Source organism: Marmota flaviventris, chromosome 1 (genome assembly GCF_047511675.1).
Source record: "Marmota flaviventris isolate mMarFla1 chromosome 1, mMarFla1.hap1, whole genome shotgun sequence".
Taxonomy (NCBI): domain Eukaryota; kingdom Metazoa; phylum Chordata; class Mammalia; order Rodentia; family Sciuridae; genus Marmota; species Marmota flaviventris.
Window position 1 is genome coordinate 122,443,597 of NC_092498.1, and position 12,876 is coordinate 122,456,472.

At 41.8% G+C, this 12,876-nt stretch overlaps 1 protein-coding gene across 1 annotated transcript in view; it reads left to right on the plus strand.

Annotated features, from left to right (window-relative positions):
• Positions 1-3,320: 3,320 nt before the first annotated feature.
• The window catches only part of LOC114084216 (immunoglobulin lambda-1 light chain-like), an 878,674-nt gene continuing 869,118 nt past the window's right edge, over positions 3,321-12,876 (plus strand). Inside the window, exons 1-2 of the mRNA XM_071615754.1 lie at positions 3,321-3,424; positions 3,795-4,086. Coding sequence (XP_071471855.1) covers positions 3,379-3,424; positions 3,795-4,086 — 338 coding nt within the window. The 5' untranslated portion in view covers positions 3,321-3,378. The remainder of the gene's footprint in view (positions 3,425-3,794; positions 4,087-12,876) is intronic.

Genomic DNA, 12,876 nt, shown 5'->3' on the forward strand with positions numbered 1-12,876 from the left:
AGAAATGATGGACCACAAAGGAGAAAACAAACTACAAATAATTTACTGCACAAACTACTACTGATTATTAAATTTACCTTTAATTCGAATAGACCCTGAGTTGACAATAGATGACATTTTATATATTAATACATAGGGCCTAAGTGATAATTCAGGGAAATGTTTGGGTAAATATCCATGAAATGACTGCTGTAGTTGCTTCTAATCTGGATATTTGGTCTTTGGGAATGCTGCAGGGAGCTGGACAGACTTCCACTAATCTGTCCAGGGTCGTGTGAATGGTAGCATCAGCCCCTACATGTAGCCGATTAATCAGAGGATGAAGCTTCAGTATCCTAATATTTTGACTGAGGATACTTCCACACACCAAGGAGATATGCTCATTGAAATAGATCAGAATCTAGCTGGACAAATCCCTGGATGAGAAAATGAGGGGGATTTGTCCAGGATGACCCTTGTATATCCAGGGAAGGTAATTATTGGGAGTCTAGATGCTTTTGTTTTTCTCATCTCCTCCTTGAGTGACATAGGAATTCTCACTCCATTTCTCAGCCCCCCTTTTTTCCCTCCCTATGAAGTATACTTTCAATATTCCATGCTTGCAGGCCAGGGAATCTGTGGCTTGTCAAGGAAAACACTGCTGTGTCACTCATTAGACACTAGAAGACACTCAACACCTGTCCCAGGTCAGGAGGCACAGGCTGTAGCCTAAGTTCCCACCTGGCTGCATGGTAGGTACAGGGTAGAGGGGAGGAACCAGCAACCACCCTCTGGGTATATCAAGTCCCATGTAAGCAGGGCTGTGATTAGAGGAACCCACTGTGTTTCATGTCTCCCTGGACTTGAGATTTATAATATGCTACAAAGATGCCGTTGAATTGAGTTTATTACTTGGAAATTTTACCATCAACAATTCCGACTGTGCATTTGCCCTGACATCAAAATTCTCCTTAGGAGATAATAGTATCTTGGACTAAATAGGTTGCAGTCCTGGTCTCCTCACATTGCCACTTTCTTCTCCCATTATCACACACCCAGACTCCTCCCCCACTTCATGGATTCTGCTGTCCCCACACATGTGCTGTGATTTCTCACCAGTCCTGAGGACAGCTCCAGAGACACATCTGGAGGGTAGTCCAAGCCTCAGGTTATATACCAGCCTGCCTGTCACTCTCTAATCAGTGTATTAATTACCTGCGTATCATTACCGCTGAATGGTTTTTTCACCAGCATTGTTTTAGTTAATTGATTTATTTTTGTTAATTATTTCCCTAGTGGGTTGTAGATTTTTTTAAATGCAAGAATACATGCATTAAAACAGACTCATGAGCACATGGAGGCTAATTTCTTCTTTTGCAAAAGCAAAGCACTTAGAAATAAATACTTATGAAAAAACAAAACAAAACAACTAAGTCATGATGTTTTCTGGCTTCCTTACTCACTTTTTCATTGTGGGACCTGGGGCCTTTTTCAGCTTCTTTTTCACCGTCCTTACCATCTTAGCCTTCCATTTTTGTTGTTGACTAAAGACCCTAGATGGCCCTTGCAGCTCCAGCAATCACACCTGAATTTAAGGAGCAAAATGATGCAATGACCAACATATTTCTCTCCCTCACAAGTGCAGGCTTGCATTGACAAGGAATTCTGGTCAACTGAGTGTTCCATGCCATGGTTGTGTGTTGTACTACATCGTCAATGCTGGATGTTTATTTTGGAAAAAGTGTCTGGATTTTCAAGAAATAGAGGAGACTAAGCACAGGCTCTGGTGGGTGGGACAGACTATTAAACCGCACACTAGGTGTATCCAAAGCAAAGCCAGAAGGTAGAAACTCCTAGAGCAAAGGATGCATCATGTTCCTGCTGAATTCCCAGCATGGAAGTAGGTGGAGACCACAGTGGGTCTGAATAGACATTGGTGTGAAGGGGCTCCTGTCTGTGTCTGTGCTTCTCACAACTCACTCACGTTGACTCTGCACCTGCAGCTGACACTAGGAAGAGCCAGTTCCTGAGTCCAGTGTTACCCAGCACCAGGACCTGGAACCACTTCCTTTGACCACTCACCACCCTAAAAAATATGCAGTGATAACTCAGGTGGGTTTTAACCTTCCTCTACCAAATGCACCTGTTCATATTTTCCTGTGTAATGTGAGCCTCTCCTTTCTGATCCTAAAACCGGTAACATCCATAGGAAGAAGATGAATTCCCTCCGTTGGCCAAAGATCAAGAAAACCTGGGCCTGAGGGGCAAGTTCTGAATCTGCACCTGGACCAAGGATGCCATGACATGCAGCAACCAGTGTAGAGTGGCCACTAGGGGGCAGTTGAGAATCACCTGACAAAGCCCCCTAGGCTTGGGCTGGGCCTGGGCTTCAGGATTCAAAAGTGCAAGAGGGTTAGTAGTAACCACAACCTGAGATCTAGAGGAAAAGGTGTCATATTTCTACAATATCATCTTTGAAGCAAGTACAAATTTTTTGGTCTTCATTTCTCTCATACCAACTCTTCCAGAATTTTCCTATTTTAGATGTTTGCACAGGAAATCTTCCTGCTTTTCCTGACACCTCCTTCCCTTCCCCAAACACCAGATATCACCCTAGAAGGGAGATTTCATATGCAGGAGGGTTAGTGACCATGACATGAGACCTGGAGGAAATGCTGGATTTTTCTCCTGTATGGGGAATAACATTGATGTATATGTTCATTGATGTCTGTGTCTCCCAGAAATCCCTTCTCTTTGTAGAATGTCCCTGTTGATATGGCAGAGGTCTAGTATTCCTCAGGCCACCATTCATGCTGAAGCTCTGTAACTGTTAGTATTGTAGGGGAGGTAGAGAACCCACCTACAGTCGTTAGGACATGTGAGCCTGAGAACCCAAGATCTGCCTGAGGCCTTAACACAAAGGACAGAGAGATATTGTACCTCACTGGACATTTATGGAATGTCCAGGTACATTTATGGAAGAATTTGACTGACCCACATAGCTTTAGGGGCTGTATCTGGGACAGAATCCCATAGCTGCAGAAACCTCTTATTGTCAACCTTATAGTTTGTTCTGATGACAAAGGCAGACTCATCTTTATATAACAAGGTCAGCCCAGATTCCTGGCTAGAAAATAGCCTGGGATGGAGACATAGCCAAGAAGTTGGAACTAGAAAGTAAAGGAGTATTCTGTGAGCTGAGGGTAGTTCTTCAGTGATGCCCCTCACACTCTTTGGCTCCCTGGGGATGAGCCCTTCTCTGGACACCACATAACTTCCTCCAGTAGCAGCCCTGACCTGGGCTGATTTGCATAACAGGCATCTGTCCCCAACAAGGGAATAAAGAGGCCTTGGGGGAACACAGACCAGCCTAGGACTCAAGAAGCAGCCACAGTCACCATGACTTGGAAGGCCCTTCTCATCAGCCTCCTGGCTTATTACACAGGTGCTGCCCCCAGGCCCCAATATACATGCCAGCCCAAGGCTCCTGTATAACTAACCTGGCCTAATTCTGAGCTCAGCAGAGCTCTGTTTGTGTGGGCAGGATGCTCAGGACCTGCTGCTTCAGGATGAGACTTTTGGCTGAAATTCCAACACTGTGCTCTCTGGCTTGGAGAAAAGGGGTTGGGCTTGCTCATGGATTCAAATCTCCATTCCTCAGTCAGGCTCATGGGCCACTAAGACTGATTTTGATGCCAGAGGATTCACTTTGTTGCACATATTTCCTGAAGTTCTTTCAGGCTAGGGGAAAACTGGGCATCTCATGGGAAGTGTTTGTCACCATTAGTCCCCTCTCTTCTTTTATTTCCTTATAGGTTCTGTAGCCTCTTATGTGCTGACTCAGCCATCATCAGTATCGGTGACCCCAGGACAGACGGCCAGAATCACCTGTGGAGGAAACAACATTGGTAGTAAATATGTGCACTGGTACCAGCAGAAGCCAGCACAGTCCCCGCTGCTTGTCATCTATGGTACTAGCAACCGGCCCTCAGGGATCCCTGACAGATTCTCTGGCTCCAAATCTGGGAACACAGCCACCCTGACCATCAGTGGGGTCCAGGCTGGAGACGAGGCTGACTATTACTGTCAGGTGTGGGATAGTAGTGCTGCCCACAGTGACACAGGCAGACAGGGAAGTGAGACAAAAACCTGCCACCAGCAGGGCACCAAAGGCCCTTCCTGCTGGTTCTGATAAGCCTGACAGCAGAGAGCATGCCACATGCTGTGGAGGAAGTCTCCTCCCATCTCTGTCTAGATAGTCCTAAGAGATGAGGGGAAGGCTCCTGTACCTCCCCAGGATCAGTTGATTCCATCGGAACTTGATGAACTCATTCTTATCAACTTGATCTGCCAGGCCCAAAAGCCACAGCAAGTCATCAGTCATACAAAACTGCATGTTAGTATTAAGTAGAGTTTCACTGTTGCAGGGTCTTATTTATGGTTAACTAGGGGAAGAACAGGGCATGGTTCTAGTATTGAAAAATGTGTCCTGGGGAGTTTTAAGGCAGATCTGTCAAGAAGACTTTTGATGAGTATTCATGTAACCAGTATTGTACTGGGGAGGGTTGGTATGCACTAGGCTTGGGGGATTTTGCTGTGGGTGTTGATTAGTAAACCTCTATTTGACAAGGTAGCTGTTTGAACAGTATGAAGTCTTCAGAATGAGAAGGGCTGATGTGCCCAGAAACCTCTTGGTATTTTATTTCAAGATCACTCAAAATCCCATGCCATTAGCCAGTACACACAAGGCTCTCATTGTGTGATCAAAACAACATCCACCTCATTCCCATAACCAAGGAGATATGCTCATGAGCCCCCCAAGTCTGACAATAATTAGACCCTGTGTAGCAAAAACCAGGCACCTCCTTGTCATTGAAGACATAAATTCTGGATTTGAAACACAGTGTGGTGTACAATTAGTAGTTTATATGCTACCAATTTGTGAAAATATAACTTTTATTCAAAGATAAGTCCTTGAAAGGGATCAGAATCAACAACAGGTGTATGATCATGGGATTTGCAAAGCCATAATGACATTTGTTGTCTATAAAAAAGAGTTTTCTGAAACCCTTAATAATATTAAATCCAGGTTGAATTCTTTATACTGCCTTGGAAAAATGGTTTTTAGAAAGTTTACCCTCAGATTATTCAGATCACAAAGATATGCTATTGCAGACATTTTTAAAAAACAAAAATAAAATTTCTACATACACCTTCCAGACTTGCACATCAACTGATGTCTAATTTGTGGAAGTGCTGGGCACACAGGGAAACACAAATTACATACCATTTCTGGCACAAACTACCTTTGACAATTAGATTTTTCTTTTATGCTAACAGACCTGAGCTCTCAATTGATGATATTTTTTATATAAATCCATAGGCCTAAGTGATAATTTAAGGAAATGACTGGGTTGAATATAAATAAAATGACAATTTTAATTCCTTCTAATCTCCATATTTGGTCTTTGGGAATGGTGCAAGGAGTTGAACACCCATCCATAGTTTGTCCAGGACCAAGTGAGGGGGTAGCAACGACCCCTACAGGCAACTGGGTTAACCACAGGAAGAAATCCTGTACTTCAGGGTCCAAATTTTTGGTTCAAGATTTTTCCACAACTTTGCCCAGCATAGGATGACCCTTGTACATGGGCCGGGGGGCGGGGGGAGTCATTTATTGGGACTACAGAAGCTTCTGTTCTTCTCACCTTCTCTCAGAGTCCCTTAGGGATTGACACTGCTTTTCTCAGCCCCATTTCTTTTTTTCCCTATGAAATACATATTCCGTATCCCAGGTCAGAGAATCTGTGGCTTATCAAGGAAACCATTGCTGTGTCAGTCGCCAGTCATTGAATTGATTTCATTACCTGGAAATTTCCCCATCAACAGCTTTGAATGCATTTGTCCTGCCATCAAAATCCTTCTTAGGAGACAATAGTGTCTTGGAATGTATGAGTTGCAGTACTGGAACCCTCACATTGCCACTTTCCTTCTCCCATCATCACACACCCAGACTCTTCCTCCACTTCATGGACTCTGCTGTACCCGCACATGTGCTGTGACTTCTCACCAATCCTAAGGGCAGCTCCAGCTACCCATCTGCAGGGAGAGTCCGAGCTGCCGGTTATATCCCAGCCTGCCTGTATGTAATCACTGTATTAGTTTTCTGAAAATCATTACCCATTCATGATTCTGTAGCTAACAATATTTTAATTAATTGATTTATTTGTGCTATTATTTTCCCAAGTTGGTTGTGGATTTTTTAAAAATAAAAACATATGCATGAATATAGACTCATGAGCACATAGAGGCTAATTTTTCTCTTCCAAAAAACAAATACTTACCTTATAAAAAAATGAACAAAGAAACAAATCTGAGGCATAATATTTGCTGAATTCCAGTACTCATCAAATCATTTTGGGACCTGGGCCATTTTCAGCTTCTGTTCCACCATTTTTACCCCATCTTACCTTTGCATTTTTGTTGTTAACTTCAAACTCCAGGATGTCTCTTGCAACTCAAGGCATCACACCTGTATTCAAGAGGCAAAATAATGAAAAGAACAATATATTTCTCTTCCTCACAAGTTCAGACTTGCACTAACAAGGAACTCAGGTCAACTTAGTGTTCCATTCCATGGTTGTATGTTGGACTACACGGTCAATCTTGGCTGCTTGGAACTTTAAAAATGTGTCTGGCTTTCAAAAAAGAGAGGGGATAAAGCACAGGCTCTGGTGGGTGGGACAGTCTGCACACAAGATGTGTCCAAAACACAGGCCCAACAGAAGATGGAAGCTCCTAGAGCAAAGGATGTATCATATTCCTACTGAATTCCCAGTGTGGAACCTGGTAGAGACCACAATGGGTCTAAATAAGCATAGGTGGTGAATGGGATCCTGTTTGTGTCTGTTGTTCTCACTACTAATTCATTTTGACTCTGCACCTTCAGCTGACCTGTTCCTCTGTGTCACCCAGCACCATGTCCTGGAACGAATTCCATGACCACTCACCACCCTAGAGAAATACGTAGAGATAACTCAGGTGGGTTCTGATCCTCCTTTTTCAAATGCTTTTGCTCTTATTTTCCTGAGTAGTCTGAGCTACTCCTTTCGAGTCCTGATAGTGGTCACGTCTGTATGATGAAGTTGAAATTCCTCCCTGGGCCAAAAATTAAGGAATTCTGGGTCCAAGAGGCCCAGAATCTGCCCCTGGCCAAGGATGCTCTGAAAATGCAGAACCCAATGTGGATTGGACACAAGGGGGCAGCAGAGAACCACCTGACAAAGCCCCCTAGGTATGGGCAGGGATTGGACTTCAGGATTCTAACATCCAGGAGGGTTAGTGACCACAAGGTGAGATTCAAAAGAAAAGGTGTCATTTTACTACAACATTGTCTTAGAAACAAGTGCAACATTTTTGGTCTCCATTTCCCTCTAGCTCTTCTAGAATTTCCATATGTGTTAGATGTTTGTACAAAACAAATCTTACTGTTTTTTCTGACACCTCCTTCCCATGACCAGCTTATCTCATTGAGCTATAATCTGGACCCATCACACATTTCCGAAACACCAGATCCTACCCTGGCAGGAGGGTTAGTGTCCACAACATAAACCTGAAGGAAATGCTGGATTTTTCTATTGTATTGTCATTAATACTGATGTACATATTCTTGGATGTCTGTGTCTCACCAATCTGACCATTGTAGAATATCCCTATTCATATAGTAGGGGTTCAGAATTCCTCAGGCCGCCATTCATGCTGAAGCTCTATAACTGTCAGTATTGCAGCATATTTGTCAATCCTGCCCAGAACATGCTAGAGATGTGAGTCACAGTACGCAAGATCTTCATGAGGCCTTCACACCAGGGATAGAGAGATACAGAACCACATTGAACCTTTAAGATACAAGGTACACTCTAGGAGGAATTTGATTGACCCACACAACCTAGATGCTGTATCTGGGATATGACCCCATAGCTGGCTGGGAATGTTTAGAAATTCTCCAGTGCAAAGGCCATTCACCCATGACATTCACATAGTGTTTTTTTTTATACCAGGGATTGCACCCAGGGGCACTTAACCACTGAACAATATCCCCAGGCCTTTTTATGTTTTATTTAGAGAAAGGGTCTCATGAAATTGCTTAGGGCCTCTTTAATTTGCTGAGGTTGGCTTTGAACTTGCAATACTCCTGCCTCATCCTCCGGAGCTGCTGAGATTACAGGCACATGCCACTGCACTCCATGAGGCCCTTCTTCTGAACTTAGGATATTGCCAGCACAAAGCCATCAAGCTCAGAGCTCAGACAAGAATGCAGACAAACAAGCTGGTGAAGAGATGAACAACTGTGCATCTACTACTCCTCCCTTCTCTAGCTGCATGAACACAGGATAAAAGGGGGTCTTGCCTAGTCCAGGCCCATCTGGGCAGCCTAAGGGCAGAGCACATGGAAGTACCTCCCCACCATGGACTGGCTTCACATTTACCTCCTACCCCTTGTTTTTACCACAGGTCTGAATATCTCTCAAAGCAATCTGAGGAAACTTTTGATATTTCCCTTCAAACAAAGATCCCAAGGGGGATCCTTCCCATTCTCCTGAGCACTCAGTGTCACACATGAAATTATATGTTTGAGGTTGACTGCTATGAGACTAGTAGTGTCTGGTCAAAACCAACTGCATCAAGGTCCTGTCAAAACTGAATATTACAAACCAAGAGATGATAAATAAAATGATAAATGAGGTTTACCTCAAAGCAAAGGCAGATTATACCAAGTTACATAATAGGTTTGCAAATCAAGAGATTGTTTCAGTTTGAAACCAAACAAATGTTCTGTAAAGGTAAAGGCAGACTATTTTTTTAAATCTATAATTCTTTTAAAAATTTATTTTATATATGATTTTTTTAAAAAGAAATCAAAAGATGAAGGAACTTGTTTTGAACAACCCTTGATTGATCTATGCATTAACCAAGTTGTTTTGGATGAATTTGGATTGGTTATGAGATCTCTCCATACATAAAGTTATACATATTTGTTTGTTAGGGTGATGTCACAGGGGGAATTATCAGTAAGCCATACATATTTAAGAAAACATGATCAGCAGGAGTCTTAGGAATAGAATCTGTCACAATCAGTTGTCTTATGAGCACATTTCCCCCCGAAAATGTTTATTATCCAGACATTCAATTGAGGGTCTTTGTCTTTAAAGAAAAGTGTAACCTGTCAAATTATGACTTCTTACTCTCACACAGTCTTTTCTCTGTCTTTATCAGAGTACAGTCATTTTTATTTTTACAGGATTCAGAAGGAAACAATTGGCCCCCAAAAGAGGTAGGACAGGTGCTGACCCAAGGGGGCAATATACAGCCATTTCCAGAGGAAAAAGTGTTCATGTCAGCAGGGTTGTGCGCAGGACCACAGGGAGCATAGCTTAGTCTGCCCAGCTGTGGTAGATTCTAGAATATTTTTTCACCATATATGGGAACTATGTCCTAATACATCTAATTAGTCAACACACATTTTTCTCCAACTTTTTTTTTCCAGGACATTCTTTATGTATTTGTGTGTGAATGAGGGTGTGAGTGTATACACATGCTCATGCACGTATGCATTGTTTTGAAAGAGGGGGACTTCAACTCATGATGAGTGGGGATTCCAGAAATCATTGGTAAAGTGAGTTTGAGGATGCATCAGTTAGAGGCATAGATATTTATTTAGGAAAGCAAAAAATAAACATTCAAAGGAAAATATGTGCCATATGGAGAGTAACAGATGCTTTGGAGGTTCTCAACCTCTTCTTTTAAAGGAAAATTGATGAGAGATAGGCATGGGAAGGGATGTGAGGATGACATCAGTCTAGTGATTACAAGACAGTTTATAGTGGTTAGGAAATTCTCTGGATCATTATGCTAATGTGGTCTCCGATATCGGAACAGTAGATAACACTGAAAAGTGCCCTATATTATGGGTTCCTGGGGAAGTACCCTCTATTACAGGTTTTGAATTGCTCTTCCCTGAAATTATTCTAAATATGGATGTATTTTTGGACCAAATAACGGTGCATGGGGCAATTTTCTTTTCTTTTTTTTTTTTTATTGTGCTTAAATCCCTATGTTTCTCTTTTTTTTTAAAATTTTTTATTGTTGGTTGTTCAAAACATTACAAATTTCTTGACATATCATATTCCACACTTTGATTCAAGTGGGTTATGAACTCCCACCATCACCCCATACACAGATTGCAGAATCACATCAGTTACACATCCATTGATTTACATATTGCCATACTAGTGTCTGTTGTGCTCCGCTGCCTTTCCCATCCTCCACAATCCCCCCTCCCCACCTCTCCCCTCCCCTCCCCTCCTCTCTCTCTACCCCCCCACTGTAAAACCCTGAGGGTCTCCTTCCATTTCCATGCAATTGCCCTTCTCTCTCCCTTTCCCTCCCACCTCTCATCCCTGTTAAATGTTAATCTTCTTCTCCTGCTCTTCGTCCCTACTCTGTTCTTAGCTACTCTCCTTATATCAAAGAAGACATTTGGCATTTGTTTTTTAGGGATTGGCTAGCTTCACTTAGCATAATCTGCTCTAATGCCATCCATTTCCCTGCAAATTCTATGATTTTGTCATTTTTTAATGCAGAGTAATACTCCATTGTGTATAAATGCCACATTTTTTTTTTATCCATTCGTCTATTGAAGGGCATCTAGGTTGGTTCCACAGTCTTGCTATTGTGAATTGTGCTGCTATGAACATCGATGTAGCAGTGTCCCTGTAGCATGCTCTTTTTAGGTCTTTAGGGAATAAACCGAGAAGGGGAAAGCTGGGTCGAATGGTGGCTCCATTCCCAGCTTTCCAAGAAATCTCCATACTGCTTTCCAAATTGGCCTTACCAATTTGCAATCCCACCACCAATGTACAAGTGTACCCTTTTCCCCACATCCTCGCCAGCACTTGTTGTTGTTTGACTTCATAATGGCTGCCAATCTTACTGGAGTGAGATGGTATCTTAGGGTGGTTTTGATTTGCATTTCTCTGACTGCTAGAGATGGTGAGAATTTTTTCATGTACTTGTTGATTGACTGTATGTCCTCCTCTGAGAAGTGTCTGTTCAGGTCCTAGGCCCATTTGTTGATTGGGTTGTTTGTTCTCTTATTGTCTAATTTTTTGAGTTCTTTGTATACTCTGGATATTAGGGCTCTATCTGAAGTGTGAGGAGTAAAGATTTGTTCCCAGGGTGTAGGCTCCCTATTTACCTCTCTTATTGTTTCTTTTGCTGAGAAAAAACTTTTTAGTTTGAGTAAGTCCCATTTGTTGATTCTAGTTATTAACTCTTGTGCTATGGGTGTCCTATTGAGGAATTTGGAGCCCGACCCCACCGTATGTAGATCGTAGCCAACTTTTTCTTCTATCAGACGGCGTGTCTCTGATTTGATATCAAGCTCCTTGATCCATTTTGAATTCACTTTTGTGCATGGTGAGAGAAAGGGATTCAGTTTCATTTTGTTGCATATGGATTTCCAGTTTTCCCAGCACCATTTGTTGAAGATGCTATCCTTCCTCCATTGCATGCTTTTAGCCCCTTTATCAAATATAAGGTAGTTGTAGTTTTGTGGATTGGTTTCTGTGTCTTCTATTCTGTACCATTGGTCCACTCACTTGTTTTGGTACCAGTACCATGCTGTTTTTGTTACTATTGCTCTGTATTATAGTTTGAAGTCTGGTATCGCTATACCGCCTGATTCACACTTCCTGCTTAGCATTGTTTTTGCTATTCTGGGTCTTTTATTTTTCCATATGAATTTCAGGATTGCTTTCTCTATTTCTACAAGAAATGCCATTGGGATTTTGATTGGTATTGCATTAAACGTATAGAGAACTTTGGTAATATCGCCATTTTGATGATGTTAGTTCTGCCTATCCATGAACAGGGTATATTTTTCCATCTTCTAAGATCTTCTTCTATTTCTCTCTTTAGGGTTCTGTAGTTTTCATTGTATAAGTCTTTCACCTCTTTTGTTAGGTTGATTCCCAAGTATTTTATTTTTTTTGAAGATATTATGAATGGAGTGGTTGTCCTCATTTCCATTTCAGAGGATTTGTCGCTGATATACAGGAATGCCTTTGATTTATGCGTGTTGATTTTATATCCTGCCACTTTGCTGAATTCATTTATTAGCTCTAATAGTTTCTTTGTAGAGCATTTTGGGTCTGCTAGGTATAGAATCATATCATCTGCAAATAGTGATAATTTAAGTTCTTCTTTTCCTATTTTTATGCCTTTAATTTCTTTCGTCTGTCTAATTGCGCTGGCCAGTGTTTCGAGAACTATGTTGAACAGAAGTTGAGAGAGAGGGCATCCCTGTCTTGTTCCAGATTTTAGAGGGAATGCCTTCAGTTTTTCTCCATTCAGAATGATGCTAGCCTGAGGCTTAGCATAGATTGCTTTTACAATATTGAGGTATGTTCCTGTTATCCCTAGTTTTTCTAGAGTTTTGAACAGAAAGGGATGCTGGACTTTCTTGAATGCTTTTTCCGCATCTATCGAGATGATCATATGGTTCTTATTTTTAAGTCTATTGATGTGGTGAATAACATTTATTGATTTCCGTATATTGAACCAGCCTTGCATCCCAGGGATGAATCCTACTTGACCATGGTGCACAATTTTTTTGATATGTTTTTGTATGCGATTCGCCAGAATTTTATTGAGGATTTTTGCATCTAGGTTCATTAGAGATATTGGTCTGTAGTTTTCTTTCTTTGAAGTGTCTTTGTCTGGTTTAGGTATCAGGGTGATGTTGGCCTCGTAGAATGAATTTGGAAGTTCTCCCTCTTTTTCTATTTCCTGAAGTAGCTTGAAAAGTATTGGTATTAGTTCTTCTTTAAAGGTTTTGTA